General features: G+C 41.8%; 1 protein-coding gene and 1 long non-coding RNA gene across 5 annotated transcripts; one reads left to right on the top strand and one right to left on the bottom strand.

The window, feature by feature from the left end:
• Positions 1–1,162: 1,162 nt before the first annotated feature.
• On the top strand, positions 1,163–2,665 carry LOC134496243 (uncharacterized). Its single transcript, XR_010067886.1, has 2 exons — positions 1,163–1,288; positions 2,402–2,665. It is a non-coding gene; the product is annotated as an uncharacterized LOC134496243 (long non-coding RNA).
• A 4,942-nt stretch (positions 2,666–7,607) lies between these two features.
• On the bottom strand, positions 7,608–17,923 carry IFI35 (interferon induced protein 35). Of its 4 annotated transcripts, none has more exons than XM_063300472.1 (10): positions 17,835–17,923; positions 16,672–16,699; positions 15,059–15,154; positions 14,619–14,777; positions 13,406–13,522; positions 12,829–12,982; positions 11,482–11,591; positions 10,491–10,683; positions 9,138–9,244; positions 7,608–8,204 (listed from the first exon to the last, which is right to left on the bottom strand). In XM_063300472.1, exons 2-10 carry the CDS (start codon positions 16,684–16,686, stop codon positions 8,016–8,018), a joined length of 1,140 nt encoding a protein of 379 aa, XP_063156542.1. In that variant the 5' UTR covers positions 16,687–16,699; positions 17,835–17,923; the 3' UTR covers positions 7,608–8,015. The 4 variants fall into 4 exon arrangements, with proteins under 4 accessions (XP_063156542.1, XP_063156541.1, XP_063156539.1 ...); XM_063300471.1 differs by lacking the exon at positions 17,835–17,923 and adding an exon at positions 17,649–17,821; XM_063300469.1 differs by lacking the exon at positions 17,835–17,923 and adding an exon at positions 17,547–17,586.
• Between the last annotated feature and the right edge of the window lie 32 nt (positions 17,924–17,955).

The following is a 17,955-nucleotide window of genomic DNA, read 5'->3' as shown; positions in this document are numbered from 1 at the left end:
GCTTAACAGAGTATGCAAACTATTGCACATTATCCTTAATTTAATCTGCTAGCAAAATAATGCTTAATATCATTCAACATTGATTAGAGCCCTACATGGATAGGAAGATACCAGATGTTCAAGTTGGCTTTAGAAAAGGCTAAGGAACAACAGATATTATTGTTGATGCACATTGGATTATTGAGAAAGCCAAAGAATACCAAAAATAAGTCAGTATGTGCTTCATTGATTATAGAAAGGCCTTTGATTGTACTAACCATGTCAAGCTGTGGAAGGTGCCTAGGAAAATGGGAATCCCAAACATCTCACTGTCCTTATGTGAAATCTATACACAGGTCAGGAAGCCACAATCTGGATGGAATGTGATGAAACAGACTGGTTCCAGGTCAGCAAATGAGTGAGACAAGGCTGTACACTCACCACTTATTTATTCAAACTATATGCAGAATATATATTGAGGGAAGCTAGATTGAAAGGAGTGTGGTTCTAATACTGGAGAAAGAAACGTCAATAACCTGTGCTACAATGATGACACAACTCTGATAGCCCAAAATGCAAATGATCTGCAAGTTCTAATAATGAAAGTCAACTAAAACGTTGGGGATTCCTGTATCCCTTCTCCCCTGCCTTTCTTCCTCGCAGCCTTGTGCCACAACGTAGCCCCATCTGCCTTGCTATCACAGCCATGTTTCTTTGAAATTATAAACTGTTGAAAGAGGAAAAGGCTACGTATTAAGAGGTGGCAAGTCACACCAAGCATCCTTAAAAGCCACCCTATTATTTTAACATAGCTCCTTAAGATTATTTATCTTCTAATTTATCAGACACGGGTCCTTTAAAACCTTGAGACAACTAACTTAAAGACTAGGTCTAGGCTCATAGTCCACTGAAGGAACTCAGTTTCATGGCCAATAAGTCCACTGAGGTAGGCCAGCTACTAACAACAAAGAAGCCTTGGAAAGCTAGCTCCGTTTCTGCCGGGTTTACAAAATGTGACCTATATAACTACTTAAACCGAGTTTTCTCTGACAGACTCTAATGGGAATTCTAGAAAAGACCTTCTAGACAAAGAGGAAAAAACAACAACTGCGGTAGAACTCATAGACCATAATTAGAATTCAAGGCATCCCATTGATATTAAAATAAATGCTTCTCACTTCTAGACAGGAAACTGAAAGGGCTTTTTCCCAGAAAAGAAGCAAAGTGCTGTAGCAGATAACAATAAAACCACACCAGCCTGTGATCCTGGAAGTTGTGTCCAAGGAGGGTGCACTCTGCAAAAAGAGGGGTATGCACTAATACTAATTATAGAAGACACCAGAGCATAGAGTCAGTTTGGTCTAGTGGTTAAGGCAACGGGCTAGAAACCAGGAGGCTGAGAGTTCTAGTCCCGCCTTAGGCATGAAAGCTGGCTGGGTGACCTTGGGCCAGTTACCCTCTCAGCCCAACTCAGCTCACAGGGTGGTGGTTGTGGGGAAAAGAGAAGGAAGGAGTATTTCGTATATTTGCCTCCTTATTTATAAAAAATAAAAGGATAGAAAATAAATAAAAATAAAGCACCTGTCTCTGAAGTATTGATAGCTTTCACTAGCCTGCAAAATCCCCAGTTTCTTGACAAGCCAATATACTGTAGTGGATACAGTGCTGAATTGGGACCAGGGAGACTGAAGTTCACCTTTAGCCATAGAAGCTGACTGAGTGATTTGGAGAAGTCACTTTGTCTCCATAGTCTACTCTATAGGGTAAGTGGTGTGGGAAAAATGGAATCTGTGTAATCTAAGTTTCCATCACAAGGAATACACAGATCATGTTCAGAATGCATTTCCAACTCCTTTCCATGCAGTTTCATGGTTTTGTCTGTTAAACTGCATACAGAATATTCAGACTAAAACTAAGTTCTTTAGCTTTCAGGACATATAGAATCTTCCTTTTAGAGCTATTGAAGTATTTTAGTTTCTTAAAATATTGTATCTTCTGCCTTAGAAGCATTTCTGTATATCTTTACCAGACGTGTATATCCAGTTGCTACTCAGTAGCTTTGGAAATGACCTCTAGTGTGCTTAGATGTACTCCCAATGACAATATTTTCAGTAATTAAGATAGTACTCTTTTGAAGTGAAGTTCTGTTGCCATTTGGTGGCTATAGCTGCTTGCAGCAATTCCACTGCTGCTCCAAACAGACAGAACACTTTCCAGAAATTCCTAAAAATTAATTCAATATTATCTCAGTAAGAAAGTTGGAGGGTTCATAATTCAGAATTGAGAGTTCAGTTCCCCACCACCATCAAGGTAGAGACATCACCCAGGCTGTTAACCTCACTGGGGTTCAATTCAGTTGAATGTGCTATTACTTCCAAAGAACAGTTTTTTGCACAGACTGACAAACCATGTTGACTTTCAGTACCTACTGAGCTACTGAATGAGAAAAAAACAGGGATCAAGAGGAGTCAATAGGAAGCCCTAAGCTCATCACTGCAATAGAACAAAACTTCTCTGCTTGCTTCTTTTTGCGTTTCCCCATCACCTCCAGGGATACTCGCTCAATCCTCAGAATGCTTCTCAAAATCCTCAACTCAAAATCTACCTTCCAACATTTTAAAATTCAAAATCTTGACTGTAAAATGTAATCTCCAATAATAAGCAGTTTTGTACAGATTGCTCATTACTGGAGTAGACTTTAATTTGGGGCCCCCATCCCCCCAAACAGTAAATGCCCAAACCAGTATCAACTTTTTCTGTATTCAGAACCAAATATTCACTATATCAATGTCACCTTCCAATATCTGTTTTTGTCAAAATCATGCAACAATTTGAAGGTGTGAGTTTCCCAAAACTGCCAGCAATCCTCCAGCAAGAAGCTTCCATTTTGAAGGGGGGAAAATATACAATAAACTCTCTAAGCCAGGATTTTTTGCCAGATTTCAAAGGTATGTAAACTTTAATGACGCATATATCATAGGGCAGAGGTGCAGCACATTTGGCCTAAAAGTTGCATGTAGTCTTTGGTGGTACCCAGGAACTTTCACTTGGTGGCTGGTAGGGGCAAAAATCAGGCCCTTTTTACATTTTGGAATGGTTGGGGGAAATTTAAGGAGCAGCCTGGGGGCTTTATGTCCTGCATAAACTCCTTAAAATTCCTAGGAACCCACCTCCTCCTGCCAAAACAGGCCATAGCCCTGCTTCCTTCTGAAGTGTGGCCTTTGACAGGCCTCACAGTGCCTGGCACGACCCTCAAGCTGTCAGAAATAAGACATCCCTGCCATAGGGAAGATTAATGCTTACTCCAATCCCCAAATGACAGATCTGCATCACTAACAACTATCAACAAAAGGACCTTCATTGTTTTTCTTCAGCCATAAATTACTTCTTTCCTTACATACATGCCAGCACGACACCATATAATTGTTCTACTTAACTAGTGACCTTTTGCATCCTCAAAGGTGATCATAGCACAGTTGGGGGACTCTGATACAAATTCAGCACTGCCAGTTTCTCCACCACAATTGCACCATCAACTTGTCCGCTGCATGCTCCAGGGGTAAGTCACTGGGATATCCACGAACGCAAATAGTGCAGCATGATGACGTTTTGTCTAATCTGGAAGAGAAGCTGCCATGTGGACAGGCCTGACAGGTCTATAGCAGACTCACAGATGATTGGCTTTTTGCCATAGGAAGAATTTTGAACACTATTACAGTTGTGAATCATCCAGCCCCAACAGCAGTAACTCATGCCCAATGATTTCAGCTGCCATCTAGGGAAAAAGGCATCCTGGCACTGAACTAGAGGTACAGCAGAGGTAACCCACCATCCCCTCCAGTGGTGCAGTGCTCAAGAAGACAAGCATCTTCAGTTTCAAACACAGCACACAGATGATCCATGGACTTGGGTGTCACAAATATTTTAAAGTCCCCATCCTCATGGGGGGATGACCTATTCATTTTCCTTTGGAGGAAGAAGCAAACAGTTTGGAAAAGGTACATATTTCTTGACCACACCTACCCAAACATCCAATACTTTTTGAGTTCAAATACAATTTTTTGTATTTATTCATTTATCAAATTTCGTCACTGCCCACCTCCCCCAAAAGAGGGGAGTAAACATTCTCCTACTCACCTAATCATTTTGTTCTGGAAAGCCCCACAGAGCCTGACTCTTGCATAACGTAGGTATCATCTGCTTGCCATACTGTTTTGTGTTGTGTGCAGAATGCCAGTGTTTAAGCCACATCTGAAGTTGGCAAGCACTCGTATCCTGCACACAAAGGAGTTTATGTAAATCTGATCTTGCTTAACCTGGACAGCAGCTGTACTCGATGAATGTATAAACTGAAGAATATATTAACTACAGACATTATCACATCAGTGTAACAGGTAAAAAGATCTGGAGAAAAACAAAGCTGGAACATTAATGTATTTAATACTGAAAGATATGTTTGTTTTTAGAGTCCATTGTTCTTTCTGACCAGGCTGTGAGGGACCAAGTGATTCCCTTCCCTCTCCCGCCAAGCCCACAAATGTCTCCTCTGGCAAGACCTTTTCAGCCTTAGCCCAGCCATCTCAGAGGCTGCAAATAAATGAGCCCCACGAGCTCCCCCCGCCCCGTTTGTCTTGCTGACTCTCACATGAATAATGCAGCAATGGAAGGTCCTGCCCTACTGATGGTGGGCGAGGAGCCAGCTTGTCACTTCCCTCAAAAGCCTTGTTGCTCCAGCACAGGTGCTTGGACTGACTCTCTGCTCTTGAATTATTCACCAGAAATCATCAAATTAACATGCAAAGAAGTATTCCTGCATAATATAAATATTCATGAAGTTTCAGTGCTTTTTCCAAACCTACTAATCAAGCCTGAGTAAAATGCAGTGAAAAGGGGAGGGGAAGATGTATATGCAGGTGTTCTTGTGCAACATGCTGGTCTAGAAAAGGCCCAGGGCATTGGGTCCCTGTGTATATGTATGTGCATGGAAGAGAAAGTGAGAGAGACAGATGGACAGAGAGAGAGAAAGACAAAGCAGGGAACAGTTCAAAAAGCAGGCAAGGAAAAGTTATTTTTATCAAAGAAAAAGGTATTTCAGCCCTCATCTTTTGCTTGGGTCTTCAGATCCTCTTTCTAAACGAGAGTCCAGGAATATCACTCCTTGGAGGCACATTCCTGGGATAGAATTTTAAAAACAGGCCAAATGTAAGTTGATGGAAGCATATTTGCAGGATGGAGCCATAGCAGTTTCATCTGTAATGGGTGTTCTGGCTCTATACACACCACACAAGATTTAAAGGGAGCTGTTGACAGGACAGAAATCTCATAAAAAGAGCACCTGTAAAGCGAATTGCTCACACAACTATATTGAAGTGAAACCAACCACTTTTCTTTTTTTAGTATACTCACTCTTTATATAATTAAAAATAGCAACCGAGCATCTAAAACATCACATTCCTTTTTGAAAGCCCCAGCATCGGCTAGTGGGCTCCTCTTCAGTCGTTCTATTAGCTGACTTGCTATAATGTTATGAAATCTTCTTGAAGATTTTAACTTCCCACAGTAGAAAATTGTAAGCCAGAAAGCAGTTCCTCAACCTTAGCAACTTTAAGGTGTGTGGACTTCAATTCCCAGAATTCCCCAGCCAGGCATGGAATTCTGGGAGTTGAAGTCCACACATCTACAAGTGGCCAAGGTTGAGAAACGCTGCCATACTGGTTTGCAAATGTCACTCCCTCTGCATTTCTTGTCGCTCTAAATATGATAGGGTTTTTGTGGGCCGGTGGGGATGGCAGGAAAAGCATTCATCAAAGCGGCAGAAAAACTTTTTTGTTTGCCAGAATCAAACGCGTGGCTTCACCCGAAATCGTCCTCTTAACGGGTGCAGGAAGTAGCAGCGAGCGGAGAAAATGAAATCCGCGAACGAAGCGCGCTGCCGACCGGGATAACGCCGCACTCCCGAAGTGAGGTGCAGCACTGGGTTCAAAGAAATGAGGCGGCAAGTAATTTTAAGAGGAAAAAGAAATCCGTGCAGTCGGGTAGACTTGGGTACGTGGATACCAACCTGGGCAGGAACAACTGTAACGAAAAAACGAAAGCCCAACCCAAGAACCGCCTTGAGGGGGGGAGGGGGGCAGAAAAAAGCGATCGATTTAAGCAGATACGCAGCTTGGCGAACACGAAGTACACACCCACAATATTTGCATTTGCACAAAAATGCGGTACACACGCTTGGGAGCCACGGAACTGCAGCCTCAATTATTTCCAGCCCTGTGCGACGCTGGAGGGTTTTACTACCTTGGCGCCGCCCGATGAGAACGCCCAGTATCGCTCCCTCGGGGATTTGCAGCAGTCGGGAGTATTAACGCAGGCCGAAGCTGTTTATCACACAGCAGCGATTTCTGCAGAGGGGGGCGGTCTCCGCCTGCTGGTCCGATTCCCAATGTAATTGTCCAAATAAGGCTAGACAACCTAGCTTTCCCGTGTAATCCAGGAGCGGTAGTTAATCTTACAATGAACCAAAGGTTCGACCTGTTTTTGCTTCTGGAAGGCTTTTTTATGTATCCATGTATGTATTTTGCCTATGCTCGCTTAAGTTGTGTGAGGTGTTACACATCTTTCATAGTTTTACTAAGTGTTTCTCAACCTTGGCAGTTTAAAGGTGTGTGGACTTCAACTCCCAGAATTTCCCAGCCAGCCATGGAATTCTGGAAGTTGAAGTCCACACATCTACAAGCTGCCAAGGTTGAGAAACACTGTACTAAGCGATCAACAAATCAACTTGGGTAAGGAAGTAAAAATAGGTAGACCTTTCCTCCTCCTGCACTGGGTTTCCTCACGATATCCATTTGCCCAGTGCCTTCCCCATCTGCATTGGCTGAAGCCTTACTATGCCAAGAGTCAACAGATGCAGAGAGGGATAATGGGGAAAGCCAACCAAATTTCCTCCCATGTACTTTAGCCTCATCAAGCCCCTAAAAAAAGTTACATAAATATCAGACATTCAGAATTTCTGTGCATCCAGATTCAGTGTGGTCAAAAAAGTCAAGATGGCAGCCACAGCAAGGCAATCATAGCCCTACCTTTCATGTATGTCACATAAGCCACATGTGCAACTCATGTAAAAACTGGTGCTTTGATTGCACCGTTATGGCTGCCATCTTGACTCTGACCACGTCTGCAGACACTCTTGCCCAGATTCATCTTCATCCAGAGCACCTTCAATTTGCAGTGGTTATGGTGTTGAATTAGAGAGAGACAAGGTTATATTCCTCCTTGGCCATGGAACTTAGTAGATACTTTGGGGCCACGTACTGGTTTCGTATATATATGAAAAGGCTGTTTCAAACACATATCCGAGGTTAAAATGGGGGAGTGTTTAACTTCCTTGGAAAAAAAACTAATCTGTAACACAGACAGGCACATCACACATACAAACATGTCTCTCCTGTTTGCAAAGGACGTTTTTAGTATTATTCATTCTTATCGTACGTTCTTTAGGTCATATTATTTTAGGATATCCTAATGCTTCAAGCAATTTCACCCCTGCTGCAGTCAAAATTTCCAATTACTGAATCAACCAATAAGCCACTGAATTATTTTACTTAAAAGCCTTGCTCCCTTTGCATGAATTCTTTGTGAACAGCATTCCATTCTTTTTATTTTCTGAACATTTTTCTTGTTGAATATGTTCTGCAGGAAAATACAATTTAGGCAGCTACAGCTGCCTCAATGACATACAATAAACTTACTGGAGGAACAAACAGCAACACAGATCAAATCGTGCATAGTTCAGATGTGAAAGACAGGTATCATTGTGGCAGAAGACCCCTCAGTTTATCACCTAAACTACAAAAATGGATCTATCTCCCACCTTGCCCAGCAATACCAGCTCGACAGGTTCTATCTCCTTCCACTAAGCCCTAGTTCAGGCGATCAAAAGTTTCTTCTCTTCCCTGGATCATCAGCATGTTCCATGTGCTTCTTTTCAGCTGTATCTTGACTGAGATGTCATCTCTGTCTTGGGCAAGCAGAATCGGTCAGATCTCCTCCTGAAAAACAGCTACTGCGCAATGTCCAGCTGGAACGTACACAGCAGCTTCCACCTCTCCCCCACCCTTGCTTGGCTTCTGGAAATGGATCTCCAGAGCTTCACACATTAGCTCCCTCTCTAAGACATCTGGAATCTCTGTCAGCAGGACGGTACGAGCGCAGACCGAAGGACAGAGCTGGGATGGAGAGAAAAGAAAATGGAAGCTGGTGAACAAATGCCACAAATAAAGATAAATATAAAGCCAGGAACAGCAGCGGTTAAAATAAAAACAAGAGTCAAGAGATCTGTTTATAGTCCTGCCAGCTGATTTTAGGTAGGCAGTGTTCTCTGCTTTAAGTTGGGGTTCTTGATATGAGACGACTGAATGTCCAATTCATATACATGAGATGCCCTTTCTAATTCCAGTGGACCACAGAACATCTTGTAAATTCTTCAGCTGGCACCAGGATGGAAAGGTACATATCACATTTGCATTACACAGTTAAATGTATGGGTCTTATGGAATCACAATTGTGCTCCACTGTTGAAAATTGGAGAAAAGAGCTTAAAGTTGAGCTAAAGGAGACCTTTTCTTCTTCCCCTTTTTACACCATTTTCCTATGGAATTATTCCTGCTATAATGTACCAGAATTTGGGAGGAGAAGGAAGATCTCTCTCTGACTGGGGCCAGGAACGGGCTACTGTTCAGGGCAGAGCCTCCCAAAGAACGGCATCATCTCTGTGTTAAGAACTGCACATTCAAAAGGGCAGAGTTTCATTTGTGAAACTACATCTGCCTCCTTGCAGCTTTTGACTCTTTTGACCCCAGAGATACCCATGCCACAAAGCCTTGATGTGCCCCCCCAAATCTCCAAAAATTGTTACCAACTTTTAATTTCTATGGTGAGAGAGAAAAAAATGATTAAATACATGACTGTAAAGTAACCATGTCAACTGTATATAATTTAAATTAAAGTTAAATATAAATGAAACAAAATTTAGTTTTTCTTCTAGCCCCACCCACTACTTTTGGAAAACAGCCCCCACCCTACTGTAGCCTTTGGATGGGGGCACAGTTTGCTTTAGGAGAGGAGAACATGATGTATCTCTGTCAATCTTTCCCCCTCACCTGTAAATCTGCCATTTCCCCACCTAAGCAAGGTGATGCCTTGACCTGATGGGTTTCCTTTCCAAGAGGCACCTGGAACAGACCTTTTTCAACAATCCGTTGAGCCACTGGAAGGAAGGAAAAAGACTGTGCTTGAAATCTGTAACCAAGACCCGTCCCCCCAAATATGTGTCCTTGTGCAAGACAAAGCAAGTTTTACAGACCGCAAAGCGCAATGTTGCTGTGCTTATTTCAGTTTTCTGCCCACGTCTTTCCAATTAGAAGGAAAAAAAATCGGTTTGTGCAGAGAAGTGAAGCAGAAAAGAAAATGGAACAACATGCTTTTTAAAAAATTGAACTCTTATGGGATGTTCAAACAAAAATGCTGAAACTAGAAAGTTTCAAGAATTACTAAACATTGTAATGTTCTAAAAAAAAAAAAAGATAAAATTAGAAATGTTCCAATTCACCTGTCTTGTGAAGTAAAAGACTGACCAAACAGACTTTTAAAACTGTTAAAGTTGAGAAACGTTGAGTAAGAAATTTACAAAATGATGGGAAAAGTTAATCCACAAAATACAAGGACTGAGAAGTACTTGCTGAAAATGTGAAGAAACAGATTTAAGGTGGGGAAAAGGAAGCCATTCTCAATCTAAACAGCACAACACTACAGAACTACAGGTAGTCCTCATTTAGAGACTGCCTTGTTTAGTGACTGTTCTAAGTTATGATGGTGATGAACAAGTAACTTTGTGACCAGTCCTCGCATTTACAGTCTTTGCAGGTCTGTAAAGCAAAGGATACCTGAAGTTAAGATCATAAGCACAGTTGCAGCTTCACTTAGCGAACACTTCCCTTAAGGATGAGTTGCTGATCCTAACTGTGGTCACTAAATGAGGACTATGAGTAATTGTTATAGAATAATGCAGTGGCTACAGTACTAGTAGTTGTTTCAAAAAGGGTTATGATAAATATGCAGAGGGAATCTATTGATGGTCCAGGCTCAGAAGCTAGGATTCCAGCTTCCATGCTCAGATCAAGAGTGGATGGCCACTTTTACAATCAGGGCCGCAACTGGGGGGGGGGGGGGCAGGCAAGCAGGGCATGTGTCCTGGGCGCCGTGCTGGGGGGGGGGGGCACCAAAATGGGCACAGAATCCATGTTTGCCCCGGAAGACACAGACCCTAGTTGTGGGCCTGCTTACAATTCTTAACCCACCCTTGTGTGCTTCAATAGAAGTATCTTAGGAAGAATATGGGACCACTGATAAATCCAGAAGGCTATATAATCATGAGCCTCTAAACTTGTAGAAGGAACGCTACTCCCCCCAACACACATGAGGCACACTCTCCATTTTCTCACATTTCCCCCTACCTCCATCATCCACAAAAGTCAGCACTATACTGTCTGAGTTCCTCAGCTGTTCCACATTCTCCACCTCACCCCCCTGGTTCTTCCGTTTGCTGAAAAACAGAGCTAGCTTGTCATAGAGCTGATCCTTGGGCAAAGACAGGGCAGACAATCCAGATAACAGCACTTGCCGGGGACTCTGTTTCAGGGAGATCTGCTGGGGCCAGAAGAAAAAAAGCCTTGAGAAAGTAGAATTGTATACAACAGTATAGCATTATTATAATATTGTGTTGGCATTAATACTAGGGATTTTTTGCAGCTTAAGAAAGCAAAAATAAAAATAAAACCACAACGTAAGTGGGTAAAGGAAAACTCAAAGCATGACGATAACTTCTCTCTTCTTCAGAATGATATTTTTGAACAGCGATAGCTGATCTTTCAGGGAAATATAGTGTGGAATGGAGCATAAAATTAGTTTTTTGGGTATCCGAAAGTTTCATTGTAGTTCTTTAATTTGACTGCTTGCATCCTTGAAAGTTAGGCAGCCCCAGTTGAAACAGAAGGTGCAGAAAAAAGGGAAGAATGCATTTCCAGTGGTTGGACCAAAGCTTTAATGCTCAATGCCTTGGCCTTCTCCATAACTATTTATGGAAAATATATTATCAAAAGTTAAAATTCAAAATGAGGTAAGGGAAAGTATGTAACTTTGCAGGTTGCAGAATGCAGGGGCAACGTTTTTGCCTTATTTTAAAGTGCCAAGTAATTTGGACTTGCTAGCCTTTTCCCCTCCGAACTCATACAGCTCACCATGTGATTAGCTGTACCTGCCAACATTCCCTCCTCAAGCCATCTATTAAAGGACTGAGACAATCAAAAACAATCAGTTGGGATATTTCCTAATCACAGATTTAAGCAGATTGGATGAGCAGACAATACTACTTGCAGTGAGACCCCCTTTCTACAGTAACCCCCCAAATGCATACATTCCTCCACAATCAAAGGCTGAAGAACTCACACTTAAGAATGAGGGCAGCAGCAAGATCACAGGTTCAGCCTTCACATGCATGTAGCTCCACTCGTCTAGCTGGATGCGATGCTGTCCTGTTTTGATGATGCTGCTGGCAACTGATGGGGAGAAGTAAGGAAAGAGACACATTCAAACCAAACCAGTCTCTTCCCTCTGCAGCTCTTGGGTCAGTTCAACAACCCCCAACCAGTTTCCCCATTCTTTGAGAAGAGGGTATTTTTGGACCATCTCATTGCTTGAATGGGTGTACAGGATTTAGGGTTTTTAATCAATGGATTCAATACATGATGGACCAGTATTTCTCAACCTTGGCAACTTTAAGATGTGTGGACTTCAACTCCCAGAATTCCCCAACCAGCTAATGGGAGTTGGTCCACACATCTTAAAGTTGCCAAGGTTGAGAAACACTGTGATGGACTGAAGAAAATTTTCAGTTTCTAACAAAGTATAAAACAGTAGTACAGAAAGTACAAAAGGGAGGGCTCATGAAGTTGGAACTTGTCCTTTAAATCAGTGTTCCTCAGCCTCAGCAACTTGAAGACCTGTGGACTTCAACTCCCAGAATTCCCCAGCCAGCATGGTCCACAGCATGGTCCACAGGTCTTCAAGTTGCTGAGGCTGAGGAACACTGATTTAAATGCACTGTCCTTTGTGGGTTATTTTTTTTTCATCTTTGGAAAACACCTGGATCACTGTGCAAGACCAAGCAATGGGGCTCCAGACCTGATGCAAAATATCCCTCTGAATTCTCTATCTACACTTAGGCCCAGTTCTTACTGATATCTGCAGATTGTGTCTGTATTTTAGGTAAAGAGTCCCCCTTTTAGGGGGAGATGGGCAGTGACAGAAATGTGAATAAATAAATAAATAAATATAATCCCCTCTGAATAGAAAACACATTGTTTGAATGAAAGGCTACAATGCTTCCTTTCTATAAGTGGGAAGGTTTTTCTTTACTGTTATCTTTTGTTTGTTTTGGTATCGAGGAATGTCACCGATGTAGATCTGAAATGATACAGACCAGATTAAGAGAGCTGACACTATTAAAATCCATGCTTCTCTTCTCTTCCATTTCTTCTGCTTAATTCTTCTCCCAATTTAAAGGCATGGGCTAAGTGAATGAAACCTACTTAAAGGTAAATAAAGAGCCCATGGCAAGGTAAGACTGAACCAATATCTTAACTGATTTGAAGAAATCACATTATCCTTAAGTACTTTGATATTTTTCCCTCCAAACAAGTTCCCATTCTTTACCTTCACTGTGATTCACAATTAATAGCCATTATGGTGATGCTAAAAAGAACCAGAATTTCAATTTTGAAGTCTTGTTCCTACCTTCAGGATCCTCAAAAGTGATGAGAGCCAATCCCCCACGTACAGGGCATCGGATCTGGGGCAAGACAGTCAGCATTTCTGGCAAGTTCTCAAACTTTCCCTCTTCCACATGACCTTTAAACACCATATCTGTGTCAGGAAGAGCAGCTGGAACCTAGGCAATGCAAAGTTGTATACACTGAATCTTGAGACTCCCTCTCCTATGCAACAGGTTTACTTGTTCCTCAAACTCTAGCACACAAATTGGGGCTCAGCCCCCTCCATGTTCAAAATCAGATGTGAAATATTAGGGGAAGACACAAAAGTACCTGTACAAAATGTTTTGCCTCCTGGGTTGGTTTATAGGGCAGAAAATGTGACTGACAGATATGTTCAAGCCCCAGTATTTTTTGCTCTAGAAAAACAAGTGGTTTGGAGAATTCCTCCAAATGGAGAAGTCCGAAGAAGAATTCGGGCTGAGGTTTTGAATAATTTGTATAGCTCAGGGCCAAAGCTCGCCTATGTGAGTTTAAATAAAATAATATGGCTTTCCAAAGCCATCTTTAAGAAACATCTGGAAACTCGTTTGTCCTAATACCTTGAAAAGTTCTTCCTGGGCTGTATGAAGACACTCCAGATGTTTCACTTCATTTTCCAGTGCCTGTTTTTCTTTCAGCAACTGGTCTGAATCCTCCTTTCCCAACTGAAGCGTTGACTGCAGGGGAAGAAGGTAGGTTACCAGTTGGGAACAAGTGGGACTTCTTTGCCACTGGATGGCAGTCTAAAGATGAATTACTGACTCAGACTCTCGGAAAACAGACTGCACGTTATCAGCTTCTGAACAGATACAGCCATCATTGCTGGGCCTCCCCAAGGTTTCAGCTTGTGGCAAGAGGCCTGAGCCTAGGGACTCCGGCAGGAAGAATTCTGGAAGAGATGCTGAAATTCTGGAGATAGCAGAGTATGGGAAACAATAGCCGTGTTTGCCTCGTACTCTGAACTACAAATTAACCAACCACATTTTAGCTAAGTGTGATTTGCAAAGTTAATTTGTGTCCTTGGTTTATGGCTTACTGGGTCCTTTGAACCCAAAAGACGGGGTTGAGTAAGCCACAATTAAACACAGGCAAACGTATTATGTTGACACAGTCAGTTACAGGAATATGAAGTTGATCAAGCTTTTCTGCCCTTAAACAGAAGATTACCAAGAATGGACCTGGCACATCTTCCTTGCTACAGAGTTGTGGGGTCTCATTTCTACACCAGAGATTATGGCTTCTAACATATTTGAACTGGAGTGCCCAGCTGCCAGTACTGGCATGGCATGCACAGTTCACTTGAATGGATTTTGTCCAAGTGGCTGCAAGCAAAAGCTTGCAATGTGCATTGGCAATAACTGGGGAAATATTCTAATTTGGGCCAAAGCGCTTAAGAAAAATTCTACAGATGAGAAGTTCAGGGCATTAGAAGCCTCCGTCTCTAACATATTCACCTAGTGGCTTGCAAGAACAAAAGAAATTATGCAAAATAAGCAATAAATGTACTATATGGCTTAACTGAAACAATATAATGCATATAAATTACAATATCCAACTTTTCAAGCATTGCCAAAAAATGTTTGTTTTAAAAGAATATATACAATCTAGTTTTAAAATGTGGCACACCAGAGCTATATCCTGGGCCTCATCTTCACTTTCTGGAGATTTCTGTAGGCAATCAGGAGTAATATGATGATGCAGTCAATGTGTTGCTCCATTGAAGGCATCCTTACAGGAAGATTATACATAAGTCTGGATTTAAAATTGTCAGACCTGGAAGGAGGCTTCCTGGGCCTTGGCCTCATTTTCAGCTTCAAGAAGATTTCGACTGAGCAGATCATATTCTTCTTGTAATTTGGCCAAGTCCTGCTCACTTGCCCTTTTGCTTGTCTCCAAGGATAAACAATCCATTTCAAAAACTTTCCATGCATCCTGAAGATGAAGAGACAACCGTAGGCCGATCAGAATTTTCTCTCATGCTTTAACTGTGACAATTTAAACAGAAAGCTAAAAATAATCTATCAAGAACAGGAGGAATGGATGATGGGACATTAACGTGCCTTGGGGCATGTCCAGTAAACCTCAACTGTTACCAAACACTAAAACTTGGCTACCAATAGGTAGGAGTGGAGATGAGAGTTTCCAAGGAATGACCAAACACCAGTTTATCTCATCTGAACCACTAAAGACAATCTCTTCTCTAAGTGGAATACCTGGCATCTCTTAATCTCTCTCAAGATTTGGACTGCTGTCATCTTCCAAGGTTCACCTGCAGCAAAGTTATCCCCAGGTAGATGGATGAAGGACTCCTGCAGAACAAAACGAGGTTCACAGCCTTCCTCCCACAAAGGAAGTATGGAGGTGATCACAAAGGAATGGGGAAGAGAGCTGAGGAGAAGGGAGCATTACCCCTGATGTGGAAGCATTAATTAAGAAAATTTAAAGAGGCAACAGGGAACACAATCACTGTTCCTTGAAAACATCCATTTGTAATAACATAAAGTGTAAGCATTCCATAAATCAGTCTCTTTATGAATAAATTATAGAGAAAGCCCTTCCACCTCTGATGGTCATAAAGGAAACAAACAAACAAAGAATTGTTTTCTTCCAGCACAACCACTGATTGTTTTTATGACAATGGTTCCCAAACACATCATTTACAAATCTTTTGCAGACCCCCATATAAGCCAGGGTACGTAACATGAATGAGACCTTCCAAAGTTTTCACCTTATTAATATGTATACATATATATTGGCATTGGTACTACAGATAGTTGCTAAACCACCATGTGTGAATCACTATTTTAAGGCAAAGAAAGTCTGCCCTCTTCCTGAAAAAGCAGGGACTGGCCATACATATTTTGGCTCCTGAAACGTTTTGTGAAAATAATAGGGAAGCCTAGTATAGGCTCACCCTTATTTCAATACATCCAATTCATGGGTTTAAAAAAATTACAAACATCAGTTAAATAAAATGGAAGCTTCTGAGATACTCTCTCAGACATGCAGAAGGAGAAAGGTATGTGAGGCTGCTCCCTATTCTGATGTATTTATATTATGCTAAAGTACAGTTTAGCATGACATACAAACATGGTTGTTATTCTGCTAAAAATACTTCACCAAAGATTTCCGAACAGATTTAGCAATCTTAGGGCAAGAAGAAAAAACTTCCAGTACATCTTCAAAATGGCCTTTTCCCCAATGAAGTGAAGTAAGGATGTTCTGCCTAGTGCATTCCCAGGTTGTCCTATTTAATTTGTTCACAAATTATCTGATGCCAGGTAAGAGCTGTGAAGTGGCCAAATTGGCAGTCGACATCGTATCAAGGAAAAAAAAACCCACTCAAGTTGACTACAAAGAGCTCAATAGTTTCTCCAAACTGGGTGAAATGGGCAGATAATATCTTCACTTCTTTAATGTAAAGGACTTGGAACTGCTTGTGATACCCACAGGAAAAAAATATTGCAGTCACAGTAGTAGTTCAGTGAAAACTAAAGACAAATATGCTAGGAATTTTTTTAGAAAGGGACTAAAGTCCTGGGGAACTGTGTGAATTTACCACTACATAAGCTTTAATAGACCACAGCCAGAATAAAAATATTTTCTAATTACCACTTCCTGTCTGGACTCCACCTGAAGTCTGTCTACGCTTGATCTACAATTCCCATTATCACTGACCACACTAGCTAGGCTGACTGGTAATTGTAGTCCATAACATCTGGAGCAATCCATGTTGCATGAGGGCATTCTAGAGCCTTCTACATTCTCCTTTTATTTCTGGTAAACAAAGTCCACCTTTTTATATTAGTTTCCTACTAGTGCTTACCGTATTTGAATCCATTGTGCTGACACTCCTAGAAGAAAAAATGGAAGGGGTGCATTTACAGTACATTTCATGAGGGGAAATGCCAAATCATTCTGCAATTGTGTACAAACTTTGCACAATTTAATCTGCTTCAAGTGGCCATAAGGAATACAGAGAATTTCTGAGCTAAAATCCCCACTTTTTAACCACTAGAAGTCTTCCTGGTTATCAGTATCCCTCCTCCCTTTTCCCCATCTTCAGTTTCAATGGGTGCTACCCATACAAAGTATTGTCCAAGTTCAGACATCATGCTAAGTACAGTTTAATCATAAATTTATTTATGCATACATGTATTTATTGTTTTAGTGAGTATTTTGTTGTAAACTGCCCAGAGTCCCTCCGGTGGGAGGAGACAGGCGGTGACAAATTTGATTAATTAAAGAATGAATGAATGAATGAATGAATGAATGAATGAATGAATAAATAAATAAATAAATTGCTGACTAAACCACAGCTGACAGGGCTTGCACATCCCAGTAACTCAATGGCCACGCATTACAAATCTCTGTGACTGGATTCATGCAATAAGCTGAGCTAAAATCAAGCAACCACATTTTATATTCGTGTTACACAACATAATTTTTGGCAACTCCAATAATCCCAGCCATGCGGGCTAGCTAAAAGTTGGCATTTTTATTAAAAAAAAAAAAAAGTTCAGATTAGCGAGCTCAGAACCCAGGAACAAATTCTGGGCTTCCCTCCTTTCTGCCCAGAAATAGGCTCCCATCTCATCCTTACTTTGGGAGAGAGAGAGAAGAGGAAGTCCCAACCCAAATGTGAATCAACCCGGATTTCTTTATTTATTTACAATCAGAAAGGCCGAAGGGCTTCCGGGCCTCAAGAGCGTGGTGTCCTGCCCATCGCATCAGAATCAAGCCTGCGTTGAGTCGAGAGCATGAAATTGCTTGCGGAATCTTTCTTTCCCAATCTCTTCTGACCTCAGAACAGGAGCACCCCACTTTTGTGGGGGGTCGAGACGGGAGGAGATGTTAACACAGCCCCTACTACATTGCCACGGTCATGGGGCGAATTTCTCCATTAAAAGAAAAGCGTGATTTTTGTAGATCTTCGCGACTTTAGGGAAGAAGGGGAACCACCCTCTACTGCCCGTCCCAAACTCTTACCTCCAAAGCTCGGAGCGCCTGCTTCTCAGAGTTCGCTTCTACTTTCGATTTCCAGCCCTTCAGGCCCTCCCGTCAGCCCCGCCCTCCAGGGAGAGGAGGCGGAGGTTTTTCTCAGAACTTC

The sequence above is a fragment of the Candoia aspera genome, chromosome 4, assembly GCF_035149785.1.
Source record: "Candoia aspera isolate rCanAsp1 chromosome 4, rCanAsp1.hap2, whole genome shotgun sequence".
In the NCBI taxonomy this organism is placed as follows: domain Eukaryota; kingdom Metazoa; phylum Chordata; class Lepidosauria; order Squamata; family Boidae; genus Candoia; species Candoia aspera.
This window is presented reverse-complemented; position numbering and strand designations above follow the sequence as displayed.